This window comes from Vigna angularis, chromosome 5 (genome assembly GCF_016808095.1).
Source record: "Vigna angularis cultivar LongXiaoDou No.4 chromosome 5, ASM1680809v1, whole genome shotgun sequence".
Lineage (NCBI taxonomy): Eukaryota > Viridiplantae > Streptophyta > Magnoliopsida > Fabales > Fabaceae > Vigna > Vigna angularis.
Window position 1 is genome coordinate 6,799,544 of NC_068974.1, and position 14,090 is coordinate 6,813,633.

General features: G+C 34.4%; 1 protein-coding gene across 2 annotated transcripts; it reads right to left on the reverse strand.

Moving 5' to 3' along the window:
• Positions 1 to 7,487: 7,487 nt before the first annotated feature.
• LOC108340755 (3-deoxy-manno-octulosonate cytidylyltransferase, mitochondrial) lies at positions 7,488 to 13,705 on the reverse strand. Of its 2 annotated transcripts, none has more exons than XM_017578314.2 (8): positions 13,367 to 13,702; positions 12,607 to 12,652; positions 11,838 to 11,924; positions 11,629 to 11,753; positions 11,190 to 11,329; positions 11,018 to 11,069; positions 10,779 to 10,889; positions 7,488 to 7,826 (listed from the first exon to the last, which is right to left on the reverse strand). In XM_017578314.2, exons 1-8 carry the CDS (start codon positions 13,628 to 13,630, stop codon positions 7,734 to 7,736), a joined length of 918 nt encoding a protein of 305 aa, XP_017433803.1. In that variant the 5' UTR covers positions 13,631 to 13,702; the 3' UTR covers positions 7,488 to 7,733. The 2 variants fall into 2 exon arrangements, with proteins under 2 accessions (XP_017433803.1, XP_052733908.1); XM_052877948.1 differs by lacking the exon at positions 7,488 to 7,826 and adding an exon at positions 9,017 to 10,579 and having other exon boundaries at positions 13,367 to 13,705.
• Between the last annotated feature and the right edge of the window lie 385 nt (positions 13,706 to 14,090).

Genomic DNA, 14,090 nt, shown 5'->3' on the forward strand with positions numbered 1-14,090 from the left:
TTTAAATGAATTCCTAGGCTATTCCCAATCCTCTCTTGAGTCAATCACGCCTCTAGAACATCTATAACATCATATGCTCACATATAACACATTATACGATTATCGTCGATAATTTCATTCACAAACACACAAACACAAATATGTATGGGGTAAGCTACCGATAAAACAATCATAACAACAAGATATATACATACTAATTATATCAACCATAATCAAACAGACAACAAGATACATATTTTCTGGTTATACCACTAGTGTAGAAAAAGCCATTGACGTCACCGTTTAGACGTCTGACCCCCAAATATCAAACATAAAAAATGACTGGTGGCATTTTTGTAATTAGAAAGAGTAAATAGTCTATTTAGATGTCAGACAACTCCACTGGATGCCCAAAAGATACGTAAAAGTAAGAAAAAATAATTTTTTTATTACTATTAGACATTTGGGTTGGAGGGTCTGACATCTATAGTCTATTTTAGACGTCTGTTATGGGGAAACAGACTTCTAAATACTCAGTCCAAAAATTTAAAAAGTCAATTTTTGACTTCACTTAGACGTTTGATCCCGTCACTCCGACTTCTAAAGTCATTTGGACGTTTGTTATGGGGGGAACAAACTTTTAAATACTTAGCCCAAAAATTTAAAAAGTCACTTTTTGACTCCATTTAGATGTCTGATCCCGTCACGCCGACTTCTAAAGCCATTTAGACGTTTGTTATGGGGGGAACATACTTCTAAATACTCAGCCCAAAAATTTAAAAAGTCATTTTTTGACTCCATTTAGACATCTCATCCCGCCACTCCGACTTCTAAAGCCATTTAAACGTGTGTTATGTGGGGAACAGACTTCTAAATACCCAACCCAATAATTTAAAAAGTCACTTTTTAACTCTAGTTTTAGACGTTTGATCTCGCCACTCCGACTTCTAAAGCCATTTAGACATCGGTTATGGGGTGAACCGACTTCTAAATGTTTGCATTAAAACATCGCGAACGCAAGGCAACCGTTACGCGCACTCACTATTCATTATCTTCCTCGCGTTTTCTCTCCACGGGCTGCATTTTTCAGGTTCGTTTTCTCACTTTTACACCATTTTAAATTAATTTTACTCTGATTACATTAATCTTTGATGAATTATCTTCCATTTGAACCGATTAAAATGCGTTTTCGGTGGGTTTTGGTACAGTTTTGCTCTTGTCCTTGGGCGACGTTCTTGGGCGGCGATTGCTTGCGTTTTGCACTCCTCCAATTCCCTCCACTACGTTTCTAAAACCATCCAATACAAAACAAACGTACAATCCATTCTCTTCAACTAAAATATAAAGTTGTAAACTCGAATCACCATAAGCCAAGAGCAACCCAAGAGGCCTCAAGGGGAGAAAGATCCAATCAAATACAACGACGTTTTAGACGTGTGATCTGTTCAGGTCAGACGTTTATATAGACATTCGATCTATACAGGTCAGAGGTTTATATAGACGTCTAACTAGGGTCCGACGTCCCATCAACGTCACCTGAATAGATGTCAGGTCAGGATCAAACGTAAGGTCGGGATCAGATGTAAAAAGCCCAAAATAATAGACGTCTAAAGCCTTTTTTGCACTAATGTACCAACCATAATCAAACACACAACAAGATGCATACCTTCTGATTATATCAATCATAATCAAACACCCCATACATGTTACCAATGAAGAGCATTGGTAAATTTGAAGATAAATTATTTTGATGATGTTGAAAGATGATACATTGTTATAGTTGTTTTAAAAGCAATTTGTAGATTATAAATGTATTAGGAAAAGCCTTAAACATGTAATACTTAGAAAAATTCGTATTTTTTAGAACTGCTACGCATTTAATCGATTATTAGAAGCTATAATCGATTATCCTGAGCCCTTCTGAAAAACCTCGTTGCTCTGGAATAATCGATTATTACTCTAAATAATCGATTATTACTCTAAATAATCGATTATCACTAGTTCTGATGAGAACTGCCAAAGTCTCTGGAATAATCGATTATTCCTCAGGATAATCGATTATCACTTTTTGAAAACCCTGTAACGGACTCGAATAATCGATTATCACTAACAATAATCGATTATTTGCGGCAGTTATAATTCATCTTTGCGAACTTAGACCAGTTGGCTATATAGGTGAGTTCCAAAACTCTTAGAAAACAACTAAGCTTTTGAGAATACAGTGTGATCTGAGGAAGTTCCATAAGCTAGCTCATTGTACTGCCTAGTCTCGTGAAAAGGAGAAGCTCACACTTTGCGGGTCAAAGGTCGGAGCGATTCTCTTCGAGTTGGCAACGCTACTGTTCTTCCTGTTCGTTGGTCGAAGGAAGAACTGTTCTACACTGTTCCGGTTCGTCAGTCGAAGGAAAGTGTAGATTGTTTGCTTCTAGTTCGTTGGTCGAAGGAAGGTTTTATATTTCTGTTTTTATCCACTCTTAATTGTAATTTTGTTGAAACTGATTTTAGTAAAAATCGTTAATCACTTTTTATAGTGATTAACAACTGGACGTAGATTCTTTTGAATCGAACCAGGATAAAAATCCAGTATGTCAACTTTTCTATTCCTTACACTCGTTACTGTTTTATGCACATCAATTGTTTGTTAAATTTTCTGTAAGAAAATTGATTTTCTAAAACCGACCATCATAACTTGATTTGTGACTGTAACACGTTTTCCGAATATTTTATTTCGCTACGCGACTCTATAACGGTACCGATTGTTCCGACAATACATAGTAGTAATAACAATAGGATTCCTAATCTCTAACATAAAAAATATAATCATGCTGAATTACTTGATCCCCGATCCCGGATCCTTGAACATCGATCATCGATTCTTGATCTCTAACCCTTGATATCATCACTAACATCTCACACATAGACCCTTGGTCTATCCACTCATTAGCAGCCATGTTAAGTACTTATTATAACCATTATAATCTCCCTTTTTGGTTGCTTCATTGCATGAAATTGTGTTATCGTATACACGACCCACCCATCAAACCTTTACACTCGTGTTTGAAATAATTGGAAACACTAGAAGGGAGGTTGAATAGTGTTGTGAAATTTTTTTTGCCAAAAGGTCATTTAAAAACTTTGTTAAGAATTAAATGATCTACACGAGTTGTCAAACACTTGATTTATAAAGTATTGTTTAAACAGAAAGTTCATAGATAAATGTTTTTTTAAGTAGTTTCACAAAGCTACTACAATGTTATGAGTGCAATAAACCTGGACATATTAAGTCTGAGTGTCCTAATCTTGGAAATATGAAAAGAAGAATTATTGGTCCCAAACATGACAAGAAGAAAATGATGATGAGCATCTTGGAAGATTTAGACACATCTAATGAAGATGAAGAAGCAAAGTTGTGCCTCGTGGCAGGAAACATTGAAAGCTCATCATATGACTCTAATGATGAGGTAGACTTTTCTAACTTGCACTCCGTCATTCATGCATATTATGAACTACTTTCATACTCTTCAAAATTGTTTAATACGTAAAAATTGTTGCAAAAACGAAGCAAATAACTTTCAAAAGAAAACAATGCTTTGAAAGAAGAAGTAACATTATTCAAGGATGATGTGAAATCTCTGAAACAAAATGTTAGTAATCTCAAAGAAAAGTTAATTATTTTAGAAAAGAAAAAGGAGAAAACTCTTTCAAAATAAGAAGCTTGTAAATGACACAACTACGGCTAAAGATGCTAAACACGTCGAGTCTCTCAAACATGAAAACAAAATTCTCATCAAAGTGTTAAACAAAACACTTGAATTGAGCGATCAGTTAAGACTCCAACTTAAAGATAGTAGGCATCCCTTTGATAAGAGAGGCTTAGGATTTAATAGGAATAATGTAAATTATGTTGACAAAATAAAAAAAAAAACATTAAATTTGTTAAGTCGTCTAGTGATACATCAACTTCTAAAAAGAAGATGCATATAATTAAGAAGAAGGAACCTAATACAATATGGGTACCTAAGAGTAAAATAATTTTCCTTATAGATCTTTTTGATAACAAAAAGGAAAACCTTGTCATGGTACTTGGATAGTGAATGCTCGCGAGAAAAATGTATGTTCCTAAGCCTAAAAAGCAAGAGAGGAGGAACAGTCACCTTTGGAGGAAACCAGAAAGGCAGAATCATCAGAATTGGAAAGATAGGTACAAACCTTTCCCCATCTATTGATAATGTTTTATTAGTTGATGGCCTAAAGCATAATCTGCTAAGTATAATCTGCTAAGCATAAATCAATTATGTAACAACAAGTTTAATGTTATTTTTGAAAAAGGCCAATGCAAAATCTTAGATGATAAGGGTTCATTAGTATTTACCACAAACAAACAAGGTAACTTATACAAAATAAATCTAAATGAATTGCAATCTCAAAGGGTTTCCTATTTAGTATCTATAAAAGGTGATCAATATCATGGCATAATAATTGTGGACATGCAACTATGAGATTAATCTCAAAGCTACAATGTCATGACCTTGTGAGAGGATTGCCAAAAGTTTCATTCAACGATACAATCTTTTGTAGAGCTTGCATGAAAGAAAAACAGGTGAAAGAATCTTTCAAAAGAAAAAACGTTGTTTCAATTTAAAGACCTCTTGAGTTACTTCTTATAAACTTATTTGGACCTACAAGAAATGCATATATGACTCGTAAACGCTATAAACATATTTAATCCTTAAATATTTATTTTATTATACCTTTTTTATTTCTAAAAATTCATAACACTCAAATAGAAATATAATGCAATATTAAATTACTATTCATTGCATAAACTTCGTAAATACAAAAAGCACGGTTAGTCACATATTTCAAAATTAACATATTTGTTATCATTTACTTGCACGGTCTTCAATAATATTTCATTGGCATCGTTCCATGGTATCATCCCTAAGGTATGAGATCAATTTTTGGAGATAAGGTTACATTTGCGCTATCTCAATGAATTAAAAATATTGCATTGACATAGAAGTGTAGAAGTTTAATTCTTTTTTAACTGTAGTATAGTCATGAATAAAAGCTTTTGTACTTATTTTTTAGGTATAATACCTATTTTGGTACTCTTATTTGTTAGTTTTGTTCAAAGTGATCCTTCTATTTTTGAGTTGTTTAAAATGATCCCATTTTTCATAAAAGTGGTTCAATTTGGTCCTTTTTGTTGACAAAGTTTAAAACGCTAATGACGAAATGTCCACCTTAGCCAATGTTGAGTGGCTCGTGCAATTTTGAAATACGTGGGCACGTTAAAAGTTTTTATTTCACTTTTTATATTTTTCTTATTATATTATATTATTTTATTCTTAATAGATTCTCAACTTCTTCTTCATTCGGGTCACCACCATCACTGTAGCAACTACCATCTCCCTCAGGCCATCACCACACCGGCCACCACGATAGCTTCCTTGTTCCTCTCTCTTATGCAACCACAAATCTGAAACATAAACCACACCCAAATTGCAACCACTAGTAACCTCGTTCCAGAACCATCATCACATATTCCCTTCTCCCCACAGTCTGCAAGAACGGGAGAAGCCTTCATTCAAACATCCATGACCACGACTCAACCTGCAAGAAACCATCACAAAACCCCAAATTGAGAATGTGAAACCCTAATCGCAATCATCCTCTGGCAACAAAGCCATAACAATGCCACCACCGTGAAATGCCTTGCTCCTCTTCGCCTTCGTCACGAATTGCGACCTCAATCTCCTCCTTCTTCAACCTCAATCACGTAACCTGCACAGAAAACCCTATAATCCCAAATCGGAAAACCCCTAATATGCAAAAATTCAAATCGCACCATCACTTGACCATGTTTGTTTTCTACACCTCAAGATAACCTCATCCTTCATCACAAGAAGCACAGGAAACTCAAAAACCCTAACCTTCCTTAGCTTAAACTTGACTTTAACCTTTAAGTTTGCTACGCTAATTGGGCTGATGTTGCCATGTGTTGCAAAACTGCATAGGTCACTTAACATTGGCTAAGGTAGACATTACACTTTTAGCGTTTTAAACACTATCAGCAAAAAAGACCAAATTGAATCATTTTTATAAAAGATGGGACTACTTTAAACAACTCAAAAATAGGAGAATCACTTTGACCAAAACTAACAAATAAGAGGACCAAAATAGATATTAAACCTATTTTTCAATATTTCTTTCATAATAGCTATAACCATGGTTACCGTAACATGTGTCAAATGAATTTAAAAACAAATTATAAGAATAATCTAGGAAAGGCCAAATAACTCTAACTTTATTTTTTTTCTCTCTCTAAATTTGTATAGTGGTTTTATGAGAAAATTTGAAAAAACTAATGGTAAACAAATAAAACCATTTTCCAATAAAATTTCTTTTATTTTTTTTTCGCAGAATTAGTTATACATAATTATGTTAGTTCAGATATACGGGAAAGCACAAATATTCAATGTGATTTCAAACATTATTTATATATAAAATGGTCAAGTACGTGTTTTTATCTCCAAATTATTATAAGAAAATTATGCTTATTTCTAAATTAAATTATAAAATATTTTATTGATGATTGTCATGTAAAATCTCATTTTTAACAAATAACATTATATTATAATTCACTCTTTATCATATAATTTCTTTTAAAAGGAATATTTTATATTATTTTTACAATTTAGAAATAAAACATTCTTTTTAGAGCCGTCAAAATAGACCATGAGTTGGCTACTTAATCTAACCCGACTCACTTATTAACGAGTACAAAAAAATTGTATCTGACTTAGTCCAATACAAGTTGGTGGATTAAATGGATTGACTCACTTAATTATAATTTTTTTTCTTCAATCCCAAAAAATAACAAATAAAAAAAAGCCTGCGAAGGAACACAGTCGAAGGAGCATGCAAAAAAACACAATATGCTTCAAATCTACGAAAGAGCACACTCGAAGGAGCATGCAAAGAAGTACAATCTACTTCATATCAGTAAAAGAGCATGATCAAAAGAGCATGATCAGAAGAGCATGATCAGAGAAACATGCAAAGGAACATGATATACTTCAAACCTACGAAGGAATACGATCAAAGAACAAATCAAATCAACTAAGCATTAATAATTTTTTATTTTTTAATATAATTTAACATTTAGAATTTATAGATGAGTTGATGAGAATCAAATTGATTCAGAATGGATTCAGTCCTAGTGAATTAAGTTCTTAGTAGGCCAAATTCATTTTTGACCTGCATCGAAATTTATAATCTTTTTAAATTCAACTTGATTTGAACTTATGATGAACTAAGTTGACTCACGTATTTTAAACAATTTTTATAACTCTAATCTTTTATATAATAATTTGAGAAAAAAAATATTTAAAAAATAAACTTTAAAATAATTAAAATATATTTAATTTATTATATCTTTGAACTAGTATTATATTATATTATCATTAAAAATTCTTTTGATTGTTTTCAAATTTTCAGTTATCTTTTCACTCTAATATTGTAATAAATATGTATTATCTTCTCACTCTAATATTGTAATAAATATGTATTATGTGTATCTCAGAAGTCTATTATCTAATGACAAAGAATAACATACAACATAAATAATAACACGAATACTATTTCGAATGCAACAAGAAGATTCATACTACGACAAAAATAAAGCTCTTTCTACCTATTATGATGTAATAATGATTAATTTGCATATAGTTTCTACGTCGTATCTGAGTTCAAGACAAGTTCCTCTCACGCATTAGAGATTCTATCTTTCCAACATCTTCCGGAGTGTCAACACCATGGGCCTCATGATTAACCTTTATCACCTATAGCAGAAAATGAAAACAAGCATCTCAATAAAGTGAGCAACAACAATGATGAGTATACAAATATTTCAGTAGCTTTTGCTAGATAGATAAGATATCCTTTGGATAATTCAAATGGAACCAATTCAATGTCTACATAAACAATCAATAGAAAGACTCTAACTGTCTTGACGTAAATGTCACTTAAATTTAGAATAACATTCTGTAAACACTAACAGGTAGTTATTCGTTGCATGGAATATATAATAATGAATTTGAGTAGAACTTTGAGATTTTTATTTCAAATTTTATGTGAATTTTGATCACTTAGCCTTTAACTCCATTACTGTTGAAGAGTATAAGGGAAGACAATGAACCAGATGAACTCGATTAGTAAGCACTCAGCTAGTTAATTAGGCTCATAAAAACTTGATTTATGATGCAAAATGAGGTAAATTAGAGTTTAAAAAAAGGACATTGATTACATGCGGTGAGCATGAGCCCATAATAATTCAGTTTATTTTGCTCATGAACAATCTTGAAGCATATTGGGTGTGAGATGAGAAAGTAGGAAGAACAAATCTTTTACATTCAATTAAAATGGGTGGTCAAAATTAGATTTAACAAAAATAATCTTTTGATATCCATAAATGATTGTTTAACAAAGATTAATCCCTCTTACCTCCCATTAAATATACAGATAAGGTGTATAAAAAAAAACTAAATATAAAATATAATAAATGCATCATGTGTATAAATGATGATATTTATCTAAATTATGACTTTTGATGACGCGAGCTAAATTAAAAAATTCGAGAACCTATAGTAGTTGATCTTAAGCTAAAAATAACGGTTCATATAAAACTCAACTTTGTTCAAATAGAACCAATTCTTATGAAAGTGAATCAAGTTGAGTCAAATCAACTGGTTCCAACAGCAGTAGAGCACGTGCAAGTGCACCTCAAAACCATTTTTTTGGATACTATAATCAGTGACTTCCGTTTGAAAAGTACTTCATAAGTACTGCAGTGCAGTGAAACATAACAGCAAAAAGACCAAAACATCTGTTAGGAACCCCCTGTCAAGAGGATTTATGTTTAGGAGAAATTGGGTAGAAGCAAGGCCCGTATAAGAGAAAGTCTATTATGGCAGTTAGTGCAAAGAAATATGAACAGAAAGGAGGACTAGAGAAAGGTATAAGATTGATCAACTTGTGAGTGGAAGGAATCAGGTTTATCGAATTACTTAGAGGATATTCATATAGTTCTTTTCTGCAGGTATTTTGAGAGACCTAAGGCCCACCAATACGAACACCCTACACTACCCTCTTTCAATTTATAATTGTTTATTCTAAAACATACGTTTTGTTATGTACTGCTACAATACAACTCCTTCCCTTGACATATTCCGGGTGCCGCGAGGGTCGCTCATCGTGTTACTCCCCGACTTGGACGCCATCGAACCCAGCGTACCTCCTTCAAAGCGCGCGCGTTTTCTGTGGCTCCCAGTCGTCCCTGTCCTCCTCGGAAAGAATCATACTGGGCCACTGTCCCCGCTCTCCGCCAGTCGTTCTTGAATTCCGATTAGCCTCCTCCACATCTCGGGCCAATTCCATGGCTTTCAGCAAATCTTTTGGGTTATGTGGGCGGATTTGATTTCTGATTTCGCCTTGCAGTCCCGCGAAAAAATACCCCATAAGTTGGTCCTCCTTTATCTCCTTCGTTTGCACCACCAACATCTCGAATTCCTGAATATACTCCTCCACAGCCCCTTTCTGCCTTAACGCCGCCAGCCTTTCGAACACAGTTCCCCTGTCCCGGCCTCCAAATCTTCTCACCAGAGCCTCCCGCAGTTCTTCCCAAGAAGGATTCTTGGCTTTGGCTTTCCAGAATCGGAACCAATAACTGGCGCTCCCCTCCATGCAAATGTAGGCCAGCCTGAGTCTTTCTCTTCCCGTAACGTTCTGAATTTCGAAGAACTTTTCCGCCCTTGAAACCCATCCCTGCGGGTCGAATCCTTCGAACGTGGGTAACTCCACCCTCTTCACCCAACTGGGTTGTAATTCGCTTCTGTCATCGTCAAGTTCTTCCTCTGAACACTCCTTCCTCCCCCTACTGATTTCGTTCACAGAAACTTGACTCCCCTCGGAGTTTCGATCAAGATTCCGCGTTCGCCCGCCAAGAACTCGGGTGAGTTCTTTGATTTCTTGATGCAGTCTCATCGTTTCCGCCTTCAACCCTTCCATTGTCGTCTCTATCGCCTCCATTCTCCCTTCCATCCTGTTCTCCATCGCCTCCATCTTCCCTTCCAAGACGTTCATCTTTCCTTCCATTCTTCCCTCCAATGCGTTCAATTTTTCTTCCATCTCGCTCCTCTCTAAGTGATCCGGTCCCGCCAATCTGTACACTCAAAGCCTCCAAGGGAGCAATTCCCCCTCCACAGGATAAATGTATCCTGTTTATACAAAGAATTTACAAAAACTACACTCTTACAAGAGTTTCTCAGCCCTTTATATGGGCTCCCTTTTCCCGCCAACTCACTGTTATTACAGTTACACCCTATTTACTCTCCTAACAGCCTCATTCCCTTTTTTTCCTTCTCTCGTAAACTCTCCGTATCCTACCACATACGTTTTGTTATGTACGGCTACAATACAACACCTCAGTTGCATGATCCTCTATTCCCTTATCCCTCATATCATTGACTCGTGGACTCTTACTAGGCTGTCACCCAAGTGTTCAGAGTTCAATAGTCAGACAACTTTATTGGAGAACCTGAAATGTGATGGTTGGACAACGCACATAACATCTGATGGCAAATTGGCAACCAAACCTTATACATGGATTTGAAAGGCTATTTGTATGTCAATAGGATATTATATACGGTCAATATAGAAATAGAATAATAAAGTAAAAATTTTGCACCTTAGTCGAATAAAGTTAAAACAAGGGCCTACATAAATAGCTTAGGTACCTTCATCTTGTAGCCATTCTCAAGGACTTTAAGCTGTTCCAAATCCTCCTCTAGTTGCAAAGGAGTAGGTTGAAGATCAGGGTATATCCTTAGAAACTTCACATCATAGCTCTAGTAGATTCATCGGCAGAAAAAAATGTTAACTCACAATGAAGCAAATAATGGTATCTAAAGACAAATGGACAACAAGCAATGATTATTATTACAGAAAATTAGAGAAAGTTTAACGATAGTAGTACCTGAATCCCTAGATGAAGCAAATACGGGAACTGTTGATTGACCTTCCCTGACCTGCGTACATGTGCAAGCATTTATCCAGTTATACCAAAATATGTTCAACAATTTCACATGTTTTGTGAATGAAGTAACAATTAAGATGGGAAATATGAACTTAAATTATTAGTAACTTACTTGTTGAATGGGATTAATCCTCGGGAAAAATAGATGGCATAACCACGATTATCTATCACACATTTCACTCTATTTGGATCATGAGAATCTTCAGGCTTTAAAGATGTGACTGCAGTGCTGAACACTGCATCTGGAGCTGCCTTTAAAGGTCAGGGTTCAGGATAGATAGTGCAAGGGAATAATATAAAATTATAAACAACCAGATATATAGAAATATGTCCTTTTAGGCAGAGTAACAGTACTTAAATGGGAAGATTTTCAAGTTAATGTGATGCCAAAATAGTGTTTTGGACCTATTGATTTACCATTATGTTCAGAACAAAAAGCAAAAAAAGGATCACAACTAAAGCAGGCTGTCATTTTTTTTTTTGGCAATGGAACATTATTTACATTTTCCACGGTATGAAAATAACAAATTTATGAAGTAAAAAACTCTTACCTGCAAAGCTTTCACAACACCGTCTATTATCTCAGGTTCAATAAGTGGTTCATCACCCTGAATGTTTACAACAATATCATAATTTTTCCCAAGCTTCTGTAGGGCTTCATTGCAGCGCTCCGTACCTATCACGAAAAATAAAGAGTATGAAACATTGTGAAGTAAAAAGCTTTGAGTGACTACAATACAAAAGAAACTGATTAGCTTACCATTTTTGCAAGATTCTGATGTCATAATAACATCAGCTCCAAATTGTCGACAGCAGTCAGCAATCTTTTCATCATCAGTTGCCACAACTAAAACCAGAGAAAATTATCAAGAAGAAGCAAGATGTACACATTCATGTATGCATCTACCAAATTGTAAAACTGTCTACTACACTTTCTTGAACATGAAGCACCAGGCAAAGTGCACAAGTAGTGCACAAAAATCTACCTATATTACAAGCCAGACTAAATCATGATATTCTTTGGTCAGTTTTCCTAGAAATTCCTAAAGGAAAGCAACGCAATACTGGGACATCCTGAAAACATTTAAGATTTGTTACCTTCAAAAGACCAACAAGAGGTTTTACACGCATGAACAAATTCAGATACAGCAAAAGCTGAAAGAAATATAATACATTTACATGTCCATTCCTAGGATGTGTTTGAACATAAGATGTTGTGTCAGAGAAACGTCCTATCAAAAGCAACACATGTTGGAAAACATGGAAACATAATTTAAACTTCACTCAGCTTCTTCATTGGTGAGAACCATCCACTGATCAGAAAAGGAGAACAAAAAACTTAATTACTTCACCACTTATACTACTTGACGTGGGACTGAAACACCCCATACTACCCTGCCCATCACTTAAGCTTCACTTAGAGGCATATACATTAACATACCAATTTTAAAGATTAACTAGACTCGAAGTTATATATTAAGCTATACTACTAATGCCAGATTAGATGAAGATCATGGGGATAGACCTACCAACATGATCCAATGTAGCCGCCAGCTTTGCCCTTTCCCATGTTCTCTGCAAAAACCAAATTAGGTAAAATACATCATATGCTGGAAATAGTGAGTATAATCAAGAAGTCAACTGAAATTTTCTAATAAACTATAACCCCGTTTCTCCACAAGTTTCTCGGTATTTTTTACTCTAGGTAAACTTCACCTTCAATTCTCCTATAAAAGCTATCACCAAGTATGTTATGACATAAAGGACAAGTGGAGAATTCAACCCAAAAAATCTACTCGATTAAGTGAAAGAACCTCAAAGCTTAAGTAAAACATCATGTAAGTAGCTTATATTACTCAATGTGGAACTACTTTCACCTCTTTAAGAGCCGACGTTCATAGTTGCTTTAACTATATCCACATTGATCAAGTAGTAACCCTTTTCTCTTTTACAGCTTTTTACTCATCCTTGACAAGAGGAGAGTCCAACTAAAAAGATTAGAAGTTTAAGACTTAAGAATCTAGTCAAGTAGTTTATCTTAATCCATACGAGACTCATATTATCGAATCACGTCCTTTCTTTGATGATCGAGAATCTATACTATGTTAGAGTTAAAGTTTAGAAAATTATTAATATCAAACAAAATTGACCCCGGAACCTTTTCAGATTTTATTTATTGATACAACAGTACACGGTGTATGCATTTTCAATTTAAAATATTTTTTAATAAAATTCATCACAAACACAGTTAAAGGACAAAAATCAAGAAGAGAGAGTAGAGGGTGGGACCTGGATCATGGGCTTGCCCAGGATTTGAACCAGAGGCTTTCCCGGAAAACGAGAAGATGCATATCGGGCGGGTATAATAGCCAGGACCCGGCTCCGAAACTTGTCCAATCGGGTCATGTAAGCACGTGCACCCACCGCCGCTGCAATCGCCACTCCCGCCACAATTCCATGGACAATCCACGTCTTTGCACTTGTCGAAGATCCAAACGACGCCGTAGAAGAAGAAGAGGAAGACGAAGAACAAGGTGAGGGGAAATTTGCCATGACTCAAACAAAGACAAGAATCTGAAAAGTGGATGATTATGCTCAAATTTGGCAATCAACTTCAGATCTAACGTTAAATCTATCAGTCTTACTTTGAAAAACGGTTCGGGTTGGATACTATTCGTTATCCGATTTGTAATTAAAAAATATTATTTATTATTGGTGAGATATTAGTTTAAAAATTATTTGTGGATATTTTAAAATAGATACCAATATTTAAAAAATATATTTATAAATTTTTAAAATAAAACTAAAAGTATATAAATTAAATTAAATACAAATTAAAATTTATTTAGTATTAAATTTAATCTAATAAATTAATATTAATGTTAATTAAATTAAATTTAATGAAATATAAATTAATTTTTTATTTTAATATTTTATAAATATCCGTAAATACTCATGTTCATCGTCCGTAAATAATAAATATATGCATATATTAATTATTCAATGTGAATTT

Excerpts from the sequence above, each read along its gene's own strand:
- LOC108340755 (XM_017578314.2), bottom strand. The coding sequence starts at position 13,630 with ATGGCAAATTTCCCCTCACCTTGTTCTTCGTCTTCCTCTTCTTCTTCT. Across the intron at positions 10,890-11,017 it reads TGCTTCATCTAGGGATTCAG|AGCTATGATGTGAAGTTTCT; the intron begins GTACTACTATCG and ends TGAATCTACTAG. Across the intron at positions 7,827-10,778 it reads AGAATGGCTACAAGATGAAG|GTGATAAAGGTTAATCATGA; the intron begins GTACCTAAGCTA and ends TTTCTGCTATAG.